General features: G+C 41.1%; 1 protein-coding gene across 2 annotated transcripts in view; it reads right to left on the bottom strand.

Moving 5' to 3' along the window:
• The window catches only part of ARID4A (AT-rich interaction domain 4A), a 51,905-nt gene extending 37,695 nt beyond the window's left edge, over positions 1-14,210 (bottom strand). For both annotated transcript variants that reach the window (XM_080346254.1, XM_080346255.1), the window contains exons 1-5: positions 14,075-14,210; positions 13,251-13,322; positions 11,891-12,001; positions 9,395-9,460; positions 8,398-8,488 (exon numbers count right to left, since the gene is read on the bottom strand). In XM_080346254.1, coding sequence (XP_080202380.1) covers positions 8,398-8,488; positions 9,395-9,460; positions 11,891-12,001; positions 13,251-13,256 — 274 coding nt within the window. In that variant the 5' untranslated portion in view covers positions 13,257-13,322; positions 14,075-14,210. The remainder of the gene's footprint in view (positions 1-8,397; positions 8,489-9,394; positions 9,461-11,890; positions 12,002-13,250; positions 13,323-14,074) is intronic.
• Positions 14,211-14,734: the final 524 nt, after the last annotated feature.

Here is a 14,734-nt window from a genome sequence, read left to right as displayed (position 1 = left end):
AGAAATTGCTCATTCCACAATTATTTATGTCACAGAAATGTGCAACAGCGACTGCAACCGACAGCATTGCTGCACAACTTGGCGCAAGACAACGTTTGCAGAAAAAGTGTTTAACAGAGCAGCATAAGAAGAAATACTTCCTTAGCTACATTAGTGATCACTTTGTAAAGCGTCAATGGAGAAAGAGAGCAGCATTTTTCATATGAAAACATCAATTATTTGAATTACTAAAGCGGTAACAAGTAAGAAGTCTCCGAAATTAATCAAAATGTATTTCCTAATTGTAGCTACTTTAAACTTCTCTTCTAGGGAAAACACTTGTCTGTAATTTATTAAAAGGGTAATGAGAAACACATATCGATAGCCTCAGGACCTTTAGAAACATACACCTTCTTTAAACTAAGCAGCCCTTATGGCTTCCATCTCACTTTTAAGAAACTACTTCACAAAAAGTCCCATTCACATTACTGTCATCCTATGCATGACTTTTTAATGCTGATCCTAAAGGCTTTACGAGAACGCCTTTTCAATGTACAGTATCATATATTAAGGATTTCATAAACATAAGCAGCAGGGCACTTTTTTAGCTCTGTGATACTTTGATACTATGACAGGAGTCACGTCAGAAGAACTTAGCACACTTTTAGAATATGCTCTAAGCTGCAAATTCATTCCTCTTTTTAACCTCATCCAGAAGCAAGACTGCTTAACTCTGCTTTAAATGCCTAGTACTACAGACTAATTAAAAACTGTCAAATTGCTGCTGAATGACTTGCATCAATTACTTAGTTCTTCCTTAAATACATTATGGTTACAACTCCAAACTCTCCAACAGCAGAAATTCTAGAGGCTGTGTGCTATAAGAAAGCGTTTACCGAACACTATCAGCTGTGTTAAGAGGGAAGGAAACAGGAACGGAACACAGAGAGATATCTCCCCACACACATATAATACAGTCATCTGTGCTTATAATAGCACAATACTTATTTTAGAAGAAGAACTTACAATCCTGTCCTTCCATAGGAACAAAGTAGGAAAAAGCAGAAGCCCTTTAAGTGCTACCATTGCCTAATTTTCTAGCAGGCACGTACATATTGGGGAACGAGGGCGTACTTCAGTAAATACTTCTGCAAAGAGAATATGATACACACTAGCCAGCAATCTATATACTAGTATTTAAAAGTCAACATAAAAGAGTTGGAATGACAACGAAAATCAACCTTTCTGCTGGCCAGAGGCCTTTCTTCCAAATATGTTGCTCCATAATGAACACTGACAGAAGGGAGAAAAGATGACTAAGCAGCACAACCTGGAGAAACAGTCTCTGTTATGCTTGTTCTAGCCCCAAGAATGGAGTTCAATATGCTCCACACAGAGCCTATTTAAACAGCTGAAATAAAATGGAAATTTTCAGAATTTCGCTGTATCCCAACCTTATTGATAATAATGGGAAAGAAACACAACTGATTTCTTTTTCCCTGCTTGTGGAAGCACAGGCAAGCCAAAGATGTGACAAAAATAAAACTTCCCAATGGGAATCAATGCAATACTTCCCAAAACTTTGGAAAAACAAACCTCAATTAGAAGTTGAGTAGCTCAAAGGTGCATTAAACAGCACAACTTTCGACTCACTACTGATGAGCAGGTATCTTCCATTCCTGGTCTACAGCAGGTCTGTACATGCCATTAACAAAAACAATACTAACCCTGTCCTCACAAAAATTGTCTTGACATTGGTTCTCATTTATTTATATAAGAAATATTCACAAGTCCACTAATCAAAATAATTTTTAGGAACTGTGAAGCTTGCCACAAAATACTGCAGATCTGTTTAACTACATCTTGTTTAGAAATATGCCTAAGATTAAAAATAAAACAAACAAACAGCCAACACACTAGCAGTAACATCCTCATAATAGTTAGGATATTACTTATACACAGAGCAATCAGTGTTAGCAGAACAAGGCAGTTCTGTAATAGACAAGTGAATAGGGAAAACAACCATCAAGGCCGCATCTGCTTGCTAACTTCAAATCCAACAAGTTCTGTTACTGCTGCTGCCCAAAGGAGGAGAGTTTCTACACTGCACAGCAAGTAACACATTTTTATCTCATTCCCCATCCCATTCAGAAACTCTTAAGTCTACCAAAACAATGTAAGTACATACCGAGAACTAAAAACTGCTCCAGCGTCACTATGCACACTTAATTATTTTCACTATCTGCCTCACAAAGTAGTGATTTGGGAGCTATCAGAGATGCTACCTATGAATGTCTCGATGAACGTGTGCAAGTTTTGCAGATTTTTGTTTTTCAGCTGTGGCAACAACATAGAAAGAACCAAGAGTAAAGCAATACTTGTTGAATGACCTTGTACACAAGGACTGTACTAAGTACTGATTCATCACTGTAGGAGGGTTTGAGAGCAAGATACCGCAGTGTACTGTGCTACTGGAGAGACTACAGAACTCAATTAAAAAACAAATCCTTTTAAATGAGCTTTAGTTCCTGTACAGAAATGTATATGAAATATCACTGGCAACACAGAAGTGCGACCTTTGCGTCTATTCACAGAAAACTATCACCTCACAAAAACCTACGGTCTGAAACTGCTTCTTCTGAGATGTTACAGTAATCTGACTATTGTTATGTATAAAGAGATTAGAGAAAAAATTCCACCTCCTTCCCTACAGTACCATTTGAACACATTTTTTTAACACTCAGTCCACGTTTTCACAAAGGTGGTTTTATAAGCCAAGGCTCCATCTCGTTGGTCTGTAATAAGGTTCAGTTAATATACTTTTTCACCATCACATTCGCTCCTCTAACTGCAATGTTGCCTAAAAACACCTAAGTACAAAATGTGGCGCTATTCTTTTTTTTCTGGATTCTCCAGAAAGCAACCAACACACCTATTGCACAGTTTCTATGTGCCACAGGTACACTTAAACAATTATATTATATGGAAGGACTCCAGGCAAATACAGGGTTTCCTCAAAATCCACCCAAGCAATATTTTGAAGATGTAAAGAAATTTATGGTGGATCAGGGTGGTAGAGAAGACCAGCAAAGTGGGGACAACTGGGCAGTTCCCCTGCTGCACTTGTGGTTTCAGATTCCTGGATGATACACGCGCTGCCAGGTGATGAAGCGATGCTTCTGGGATGTAGAACTCAACAGGATGTTGGGAGGAACTGGTCGAACCAGCCACACAAACGTGACTACTGCCTTGTGCATACTACAAACCGTGTGCTGTTGAAGTTATAAAAAGACAAACGGACAAGCCCCTGGCATGGACGAAATCAAGTGACTGCGGTGGCACTGATGGCTTTTGTCACCCTTCATGCAGGAATAGGACGTGTCAGGAGCTCACAGTGGTAGTGGAGCCGGAACCAAGTCAGTGTTTCCTGTTAGCACAGTATCTCCACACGGCATCAGAAGAGAAAAACTGTATTAAAATAGGAAAATGTGTCTATAAATAGGTCCTGTTAGCAACCTTGCTCCTGAAAGGCCCAGGACGTGAACTGTCGGTTCTTTTTCTGATAAACATTCTCAGCATTATGAACTGGAATTTCAAAAACCCATGCAACATGAGAGAGGACTAACCAAATACTCAAATACCTTTTGTTTCTGTCACCTGCGCTCCTAAACGCTGCACCCCAGCGTGATGCAACTGGTGGCTGAGACTACGCTTAACTTCCAAAACAACTCGAGCAGAGTACCCAGAACTTCCCTTGCACAATATGAGCGCTCAGGTATCCAACTTCTCTCAGCGTCCCCTGCAAACTGTCACAGCAACTCCATGGGGAGGATGTTAGCACCAAGTGAGGAGCAGCACCAGCAGAGCTACGGGGCTCAGAGGTGTCTCAGAAAGTGGTGTCTGGCTTTCAGCACAGGCAAAGCTGGGCCGTGTGGATGCACAACGTCGTACAAGAGCCAAGAAGGAAAAACTCCGATGGCTTTGCAGACTCGTGTGACGGTGGGAAGAGTGAGAAAATTAATGCTTTACTATTTATGTTAAAATATTCAGCCATTTCACGATAACTTTTAAAACAAGAAGACATGTCTCCTCTTACACTGAAGTACTAGATGAAGCCTTAAAGCCATCATTCTCAAAAAAATAAAGATTCACGCTCCCTTTCACTCTAAACAGTATACAAAGCCCTACTCTTGACATCAAGGTCTGCTAGAAACTACAAATGTCTCTCACTGTTTTGTTTTAGTTCTTTCCTCCCTGTTTCCTACTCACTTCAGGTGAAAAAATACTGAAACTTAACACGTTTTCTCTTTCTCTCTAGAAAAACTTTGCCATGATTTTGTCTAGTAAAATACAAGGCTCAATGTATTTGATATGGGTTTTTTTCCTTCTGTTTGAAGCTGTAGATATGCTTAGATTATATACACCTAATGAGAGATCTAAGCACAAACAGATTATTGACCTGAGTTTTGTCAAGAGAGAGATGACACTTTTGTTTTGATGGGGCAATAAGAAAAGGCCACTCTAACAGCAGCTCTTCAGATGCTTTCTCAATTGAACTACTGTTTCTTGCTTTCATATAGACATTATATTGCTTCTCATTCTGTATAGAAGCGATACCAAAGTGTTTCATTAAAGTACATATATGTAAGGATTTCTGTTTTCCCAAATTCTGGTAATGCTTGTAAGATTCCAAAGAATGTTAAAAAGGGAAAATACAACTATGCACTTTGTAAGGTGTGGTCTGGGTTTTGTTCTGGCTTTTTAAGTCATTTCAGACATTAATTCAGTATTACCTGAAGCATTTTACAAGTTAACAGAGAATCAGCTGGATGGAACGCTAAGTAAGCTGTAATTCAAACACGGCTCAGCTGAAAGCAGATCTGATAGACCATTCTAATGCTCTGCAATTATCACCTCACAACATCTTCGGCACTTCAGAAGTATCAACGCAGCACCTGAAAAATTTGTAAATTAAGTTCAACATCCAACCGAGCCATGTGCTATCCAAAGAACTTCAACTGCTATTACTGTCATCCCACTTCAGATGCAATTGAGCAGATGGGAGAGCTGACTTGTCCAATGGCATTTTCCAGACGTGGTTAAACTTTTGCTCCGAAGAGCTTTTGTTTCTTCACCTGCTTACACTGAAAAGCTGAATTTCAAAGGTAATTTCAAAAATATCTCCAAATCACAGCTGAATATTTCAATACGACTACAGAAACATTATTTTTACATATAAATAGGTGAAAAAGTGATTCCATGGTAGCTACGATAAAAATAAATCCTTATTTATTTTAGGTACATGAACACCACTAATAGACAGGAGATACTGTTATAATAGACTAACCGGTCATCATCGTGGCTTTTTGTTATGTTGGTGGCAAAGCAGCCTACTAGAACACATTCAACATAGCGTTTCAACTAGTTCACCTTATTGAACAAAGCAAAGTTGTTCCAACTTTGTTTCTTCTTTAGGGATCTATCTGAAATAGAGAACCTGATTTGCAACAGCGAACATCATCACTTGTCAGTAGACAGGCATATGGTTTGTTTTGGTGAATTTTTTAGATTTTTGTAGTTAATACTTTGAAAACATTTATCTGTATATATTACTCGTTTCCTTATCAGTCTACTTTTAGATCACTGAGAACGAGATGTTACTAAAACAGAAAATAAATTGTACAGGGAAAGCATAGAACTACCAAAACACAGGCCTTCCCTTGTGCTTTCCATCTCAAGCTTGACCACATTCAGGAAGACATTCTACAAACCTGACAGTTGTTTAATCCACTTCCCTCTCAAGCATTCAGCTTTGACTGAATCAGTCAATAAGATCACCAAGCAGCACGGCCGACCATCAATTCAAAAGGAACCAATTCAACTCTTTGCTTCACAGCAACATAAACAGACACCTACTATCTACCCAAAACTTTCTACAAAGATAGAATGGACGCAACAGGCAAAATATAAGGCTTATTTTTAACACCTCTGTTTCTGTACTCAAGCTGGAGCATTGCCCCAGTTTTAAAAGAACCATCTCTTAAGACACAAGCTTCATGATCTCCTTACTTTAGTCAATGTCACCTGTGCTTTTAACATCAATTAACACACCACCACATACAACTCACAGAATCATTAATAAGAACTAAAGACAATTCCAATGTCTTATAATTGTATTTTCATAGTCATTATATCTACTCTACATGCCACTCTACATTACTGCATGTTAATCTCCTATAAAATTATCTAATCCCACACATTCCTCCAGCTCCAATTTTTTTTTACAAAATCCTAGCAGTTTTTATACATTTGCACATGGAAAACATAGGAGTTTGTTTTCCCTATTCCACCTGTCAAAAAATATTTGGGGGGAAAGAAAATTACAATAACAAATTAATCCCCTGATTCAAGTTTCTGAGGAACTGCACTTTAATAAATATATGAAGTAAAAATCACGGTATGCATGATTTATTTTTTCCATTATTGGGGAAGAGTTCAACAACCTGTTAAATCTAAATAACAACACACTAATTAAGGGTAGAGCATGTGTTCACCATTCAAATTACCTGCTCATCAAATGGAAGTGTATTGCACAAAAAGAAACAGAGAAAAAGGACAAAACTCACCCCCAAAACAGGGGATTTAAAGTTCACCTGTCAAACGTAAGAAGACAAACATGTTCATCAAGTAATAGGTTAAAGTGGTTTTTAGTCACTGTAGGGTTGGTTTACTGATGTAAACCTTCTGGTCCAAATTCAAACAGAATTGGCTAAAAATGCTACTTATAAGGAAGAGTTTTAAAACGGAAAGGCCAGTTCATAAGCCATGAAGTTATTAGTGCAAGACTGTTTCTCATCTCTTCTGTATCACAACAGTGAACCTCTAAGTCAATAGAAAGCAAAGTTGAAGGTCCAGTGCTCTTCATTCAATAGATCACATCATACTACTAAATCAAGGAGATTTTAAGTCTTCTGCACTCCAAAACGATCCTGCCCTTCCTCCCCGACCTGACATACACCACAATATTACAGCTAAATCTACCACTTTACAGCAAGGTTATGATCCTGAAGAAAAATGTAAAGAGCAGTGAGCTTTGCCAACTGGTAAGTCGACTGTCATATTTTAAGGACACAATAACAACAATAATAATAAGGGATAAATCTTTCCAAATTATCTGTAGCGAGAGCCTTATCCTGATCCCACCAAAGATGACATAATCTCACGTACTGCAATGGAAGTGTTGTATTACTGAAAATATCTTATTTATATCTTAAAAAAAAAGTTAACGAATCAAAATAATTGACACTTTATGTATTAGAGGACTGCACAAGAGAGCATGGAGGAATATGAAGTAAAGCCGAATACATCCAGTATACAAGGCAGCTAGTAAGAAACAATTTAAATGTACAAGTGCTAATCTCAAAAGCAATGCTGAAGAGTAGCATGTACAGGACAATTAAGAGGAGCACGTTCCCTTCATGCTACTATTAGTGAATGTAACGCTCCACTGCTGTAAGAAAGTTGCGCAAAAAGGATGGGCGCTTGTAAAGCTCTACCATTCAAATACTGTGGGTTTTTATCTAGTATTACTTGAATGTTGTTGAGTTTTGTAATTCTGCTGTTAAGGCTGTTTCAGAAAAATCTGGAGATCAGAAGCAGCATTTCTAATTATTCAAAATAAATTAACGTATCGTGTAATTAATTATTGTTCAACCTTCAAATTTTGCTGACCCTACATTCTGAGGTCTCTATTTCAATAACCGAAACGCAAATGAGCCTCTAATATGAAAAGCAAAGTATTTCTATTTCACTTTAGATATAACTATTTGAAAATTATTTTAAAGCAAACATTGTAAGTGAATGTCCCCCTTTTATTTTTAAGGTGTGACGGACCAATTCTTTTCTTAAAAAAAATAAACCCTTCTTTTATATTGTTTCATACAAAACACGACCCTCAACTCTACACAAAACAGAGGAATGATTTCAGAATGCAGAGCTGTACGACTGATTTTTTTCTTGTGTACAAGATTACACGCAGGGAAAGAAGGTTTGCACTTCAGTCATTCACTATGTGCCATAGGTTTTCAGCTACAAGTGCAATTACGAGGTTTACGTCTTAAAATGGGCACAAATTATTCTGAATTCCAGTGAGCAAGACTGACAGCAGTGAACATACGTTGTGCCAAATAAAACTTGATTGTTCAGCCCTGCAATTCCCTTTGCAACAGTCCTCCTGAACATCATATAATTATTAGCCTATTATAAATGGAAAAGGAAACAATACCTGGAAGACTTTAAAAAGTCCCCTCCAAAAATCTCAGATCTTAAAACATGGGATATAATTTGTTACATAATTATCTATAATTAGAAATATATTGTTCAAAGATTAGAGACTGTACATGACATGTGGCTACTCACCTACAGTATACCAACTAGCATCTGTCAACTTGCTGATAACGGCTTCTTGAAAGGATCCATCGGGCATTTTGGTTTCAACCATTGCACCAACCTGCAAAAAGGAATATCTCAAGGTTACATGCAGTCCCAAACTCACATAAAGGAGAAGACGACATGCAGACATTAATTCTTTCAGCAAGCTGCTTTTATTTTTAAAGACTCATTTTAGCTGAATGATACTTCGCAAAATTTAGTTACTTAGCCGCTAAGAACAAAAGTCCTTAAGCATGAAGGCCGAACTGCGAGTAGACAGTAAAGCAGTAAGAAACTCAGAATATCTAATTTAAGAGTGATTTGCATCATCACAAGAAATAACAGAAGGCTAACTGGGAATAAATATTCAAATATTCAATCAAAGCGATTATTGCTTTATCACCGACGTGTATGGAATGACTACTATTTCTTATACTTTAAACACTCTTATACTGTCAGCTAGATCAGAATTTCAGTAGCAGCCAACAACGTGCACTGGTGTTCTTGCAGCAGCTACAGTGGAAAGACAAATACAAAAAAACCCTATAAACCCCAAAGACCTCTATTTACAATCAATGTTTTATAATGCAGCTATGTATTTTAGCTGACAACTGTTATGTATCACAAGAATACAAATCAATACATATTCTTATATAAAATACATCAACTGTTTTAACCAAGTTTTCCATTACTTATAAGAAGTTTCAACATCTCATTATGTACAAGAAGCTTTGCATCTTAAAAGAAGATAGAAAAATCGCTGTGTGTGCAAAACTGCATATACTACATGGAGAAGTATAAATAGCTTCTAAAAGCTACAAGAGTTAAGACTAGCTCATCAGAACTGATCTGATCTAAAGCAATGAGCAACCTCCTGTTGATTTAAATTCTGTTGAACACATACTCACCTAAATATGACCAAAATTTAGAATTTTGCAAATCAAGTATGTGGTTAGAAAAAGAAAAAAGCATGCAATATACATACTCTTAGAGGTCCTTTGACTTGGTCATCTTGTACTAACTGAGTTGAGTTATCCCCTTTCAGGACCACCTGAAAGATATTCATAAACTTTATCATATATATCTTCTTATTAATAGTATACAAAAAGCATATGAAACTGTATTTATAATAATGCTCATAATCTGGAAAATAAGATGTTCAATCAATCAAATGGACGCAAACATTATTGAAAACAAAGCATTTGGCGTGGATGGTTTTACTGACGGGAAGCCCCAAGTATCACACTTAATATTTAATCTTAAATGTCATAATTAAAGAATGGGGCAAATCAAGCATCAGCCATTCTGAGGCAAAGAAAAATACGTTTCGATGCGAGTTTGGATACTGATGGAATCCAGGGCATACCTGGAATTAGGCTTCCAGACCAGCAGTTTAAACAGACTTTTTCTCTCCCTCTATTTGGCACTTTATTAACACCACATTGAGTACTAAACTACAACCAAATCAAAAGCTCCCTTCATTAAATATGTCTTGAAAAATTAACAAACTGACCACAATACCACCATTTCTGCTAACTAGATCAAGTTTATACGGTAAAGATGTGAACCACTGCAAGTGTTACGAAAATAAGGATCAGTGACAGCAAAGTAAACCCTGCTTCTCCCTTTAAAATCCTTTTTGCGAAGGTAACACTGATGAGATGGACTGAATGTAAGCCGCTGCAATTTCAGTCCCAAGTTTGCAGAGATTCAGTTTAGAAACATAAAAGATGAATATTTAGATGTCAACATCATCAACTGTTTTACTGTCATTTCTTATAGCAAAAACACCTGTAGTGTTTTAATAAAAAAGTCCAAAATTCCTATTTATTTTCAGGAATATAAAGCTCCAGGAGCTTCTTTTCCACCTATAAAGACGTCCAGTTTTCCAGCTCCCCCAACCATAATCTACATGTAGCCATATTTACAAATACAACACTAGTGGCATGTTAAAATACAGCTGGTATTAACCCCCATTCAGGCTAATAATGCAGCTTATGCAATTTTTATTTAAGATTTTATATTGGTATTGAGGTGAATACAGGTTGTCCTGCTACTCAGGAAAAGACACCTGGACTTTTCGGACTCTTTGCACTCTTGGCAAGCACACCAGGGTGTGCCTAACGCTCTTAATTACAATATCAGGCTCAGCTTGTTAAAACTTCAATTGTTATAGTATAACTGAGATACAGTGACAGGAATTTCCACCAAGTACACGGCGGTTTCATATACTTCCAAATCTTATCCTGGAGCAATAAAGCATAAGATTCTTAAGAGAAAAAGAAACTCACACCTATTAACAGACTAAATACTCTATCAGACCAAACATACGGATACAAAATCAAGGATGTCAGACAAGAAAGGGCAGCATGCTGCTTCCTACAGAGCTTCTCATTAACACACTTTTCAAAGAACATCACAAATTTCTACAAGTACTCATTAGAAACAGGGGAAAAGACTCCAAGATCTGAATTGTTCTTTTTTTCTAATCATGAAAAGCACTCTGAGAAAGTGATATGATCTCTATATGTAACTGAAGAGGCTTGTTCTACTTGATCTAAGCATTAAAGCACACAAAAACTTAGATGCGTAGCTATAAAAAGCAGCTTTCATCTCTGTTTGTTAGGGGTTTTTGGGTCACTAATGCCTTATTTACATATCTTGGACAGCAGACAAGAAAGGAGGAAGTGGGAAGATTCTGACAAAACACAGCAGAAGAACAATTTCTATATTTACTTTGAATCCTTAACTTTCATTTAACTACGTTTTATTCTTTTTTTTTTCCCTTATAGCAGCATTTACTGCAACACCAAAATAAAGACTTTCTTTTTTGGTTGTTTTGGCGTAAGACCTGTAAAAGTGAATTACTACTATGTGCCAGTACTACATGTGTGTAGAAACTCAGCTACGGCCACAGCACGTTGGTTTAGAAGCAGCAGCAAGATGCCCAAAACTTAACAAAAGTTATCCAGTCTAAGAAACTAATTATTGCCACCTTTTTTTGATCTTCTGTTGATTTTTTTCTTGGCTCTGCCTCTTAAGTTTCAAGCTAAAAACCCGAGAATGTCAGCTGGGATGAGATGGAACTTTTGCTTCTGAAGAGGTTGCTCTTATTCCTCATTACTCATGTAAAGCCATAATCCTCTATTTGTGACATCAAAACTGATTGCTGTGAAACTGATGCATTAACAAACGGAAGACAACCACGATCAGGAAAGAAGTAGCAAGAATAGGTAATTGGAAAAAATCATTCTTGTTCCAGCATCCTCCTCAAGAACGAAAAAACAAGATTCCCCCAAAAAGAGCAAAACAAGGAAACAAATTCCCCCCAAATCCAACACCAAATTACAAAAAACAGCACTCAAGTGTTCCTTAAAATTCATACAGTGATGAACATTTCCTAATCTTCAAGACTTGGATCTCCCCTGACAGTCCTTTCAACACAATCCTTTAATAAAATCAGCAACAAGCGCAGCACTACCTTGACTTTCACAAGCCTCTTCACTGTCTTAATCTTTGCCTCACAGAAGGCACCACGGTACTTGGCACTGACATCAGTTCCCACTGTCAGGTAGGCAGGCTCATCCGCTGCCTGGTAAGAAACAACAAAAAAGTAAGAATAAAGTTTAGTTCTTCTTATTTATTTTTATAGCTACATCGTTATTTATTTAATTCTGCATCTTAACTTTTAAAGCTATTGACTTTTAACTGATAAACAATGTACATGGAATTGCAATCACACTGTTCTTTAAGAGAAAAAAACAAAACCAAAACAACAAACAAGTTACAGGAAGTTTTGTTATATCAGTGATGTTGCCCCCCCCCCCAATTTTTTCAGCATAATTACTCTCCCAGAAATACCTTTCGGGGTATTAAAGTGATATTTAGAACACCTCCTTATAAAAAAGGGAATAACATATAGTAGTGACCATCAATTCAAGCAATTCCTACGTAGTATACAGAAGCTGCAAAAAGGCAATAAAACAATCGTTCTACTTTTTTCAGCTATAAGCAACTCAATGACACGAGTTATTTAAAACATTCAAGACTCTCATCGTAATACTTACAATTAAGTCTATAACGTTCTACATAAGGGATTTTTTTTTCCTGCTGACTAAAAGGAGACCTCTAGAGAAATCTGTTGTAATCTTTCAAGCAGCTGTTAACTAGTACTTTTCTTTCCCAAAATGCCCTTATCAAGGCTTAATTGCTTATGTATTTTAAGAGAGAGAAATATTTTTCATCATGTTTTCCTTAATCTGAACTTTATTACCGAACATTTCACTTTACTCTGCTCGTAGCAACTGATGAACAAGGAAAAAATTACTACGTTGAAAACGTCTATCAAGACAGGAAATCGGCACGGAGTATTAAATAACTGTTTTCCTGTGGGTCTTTCTTTAAATTGTTATTATTTCTTCAACTGAAAGCAAAAAAAAAAGAAGTTTTTCTCTCTTTTGTGAATTATACTGCAATTGTTAAGCCTTTGTACTGAAAAAAATAACCCGGCAGCAGCTAAGGCGGGACAAAAGCTGTGGTTTTGCAAACTTGCAATAGCAGCTGCCGATACAGGAAGCATTTAAAGACAGTGGCCCAAAGGACAACAACTCGGAGACGTTTGTGAATTTTCAGACTTAGAAGAGCTTCGCTCACCCACACCTCAGCTGGAGAGCAGAAACAGGATTTGCAGCGTGCACCGAAACCCGGGCCAGCGTTATCCTACTGTTGCTCAGCCGAGACGTGCGATTAAAAATGAAAACGCCAGAGCAGCTACCGAGGCAGGGGGGGGGGGGGGGGGGGGAGTTATGAAGGAGCCGCTCCCCGCTCCGGGGTTACCCTACCTTCATCTTTAGAGGTTATTTGAGGGATTCCAGCTCCGAGACTTCTCCTCCCCGCCAGCACACGGGAAAACGCTGCAAAAGAAGTGGGGGGAGCACTGAAGGTTCGGCCCCTCCGGCGCGGGGGTGTGAGGGGAGCCCAGCGCGGGCGGGTGGGACCCGCCGCTCGTCCCAGCCCCGCCGGGGCCGCGGAGGGAGCGGAGCCGCCGCCGCCTCCCGCCGCTTCCCGCCCGGCGGCCCCTCGGTGTGTCACGTCGCCATTGCTCCCGCTCCTCGCCTCGGGGCGGAGGGGCCGGGAGGCGCGTTCTCAAGCCCGTGACGGGGAGAACCCCCCGCTCCCCGCACGGGCAGCTCCTCGCCCGGGGGGATCGGCGGGAGCCGCCGCCGCCGCCTTCCCCGCCCCTCCCCGGCCCTCGCAACTTTCTGCGGCCCGCGGAGGGACGCGCCGCCGAGCCCCTCCTCCCCGCCCCCCTCCCCGCCGGCCGGGCGGACTTCTGGCTCCCGGCCCCCCGCCTCCCGCAGCCCGGCAGCCCCGGCCGGGGCAGGGGGCGGTGGAGCGGGGCCGGGCCGGCGCTGCGCCGCGCAGGGGGCTGAGGGTGGAGGGCGGCCAAGCGCCGGGGCAGCCCCGCGGACAGAGGGAACTGCGGGGAGGAGTTCGGCGGGGAAGGGAGTTCCCGTCCCCGCTCCCTCAGAGGGTGGATGGGCACGCTGCTCCAAGGGGGGGTGGGGAACGGGGGAGCTCCCGGCGCCGCTCCGCGCCCTCCTCCCCCGGGACGAGCGGCGGAGTTGCGGCTGCCGAGGCGCCCGCCGCCCTCGCCGCCTCCTACCTGGAAACTCGTCGCGAAGTGGGCAGCTCCGCGCCGCCCGGCCCGGCCCGGCCCCGCCGCGCTCCCAGCGCCGCGGCCCCTCCGAGACGACGACAGCCCCGCGAGCGGCGGCGGCTGCTGAGCGCGGCCCCGCTCCACCCCCTCCAGCCCGGACTCGCACCGAATCACCAGCCCAATAACAAGCTGTTGAGCAGAATCTGTCCTGCTTGAACTCCCATTGGCCCCCTCCTGACGCCCCGGGGGCTCTGCCCCGCCCGGATTGGGCGCCGCGGACAGCACCCCCATTGGTCACAGGGAAGCTGGCAGAGGGCATTGGCCAGACGTCGACGCAGGTAGGGCCACGGAGACTTTTGATTGGCGCTACCCTGGAACGCAAGCCGATTGGTGGAGGTTGAAGTGAAGTCAGCGTCTCCCGCGGCTGATTGGTAAGAGCTGGATCCGGATGTAGCTCCGCGCGCGGCGATTGGTCGAGACCGAAGGACCGGAAGAACAACGGCGGGCTCTGATTGGTGCGGGCCGTCTCTTGGAGACGCGGTGGGGCGGGGACGAGCGGGAGGGAGGGGGGCGGCGGGAGGCGGGGACCACGTCCTGCGGCGGCGGCGGCCCGGGGCACGCGGCGCGCATGCGCGGCCGTCAGCCTCCCGGCGCCATTTTGTGTGC

This window comes from Nesoenas mayeri (assembly GCF_963082525.1).
Source record: "Nesoenas mayeri genome assembly, chromosome: 5".
NCBI lineage: Eukaryota > Metazoa > Chordata > Aves > Columbiformes > Columbidae > Nesoenas > Nesoenas mayeri.
This window is presented reverse-complemented; position numbering and strand designations above follow the sequence as displayed.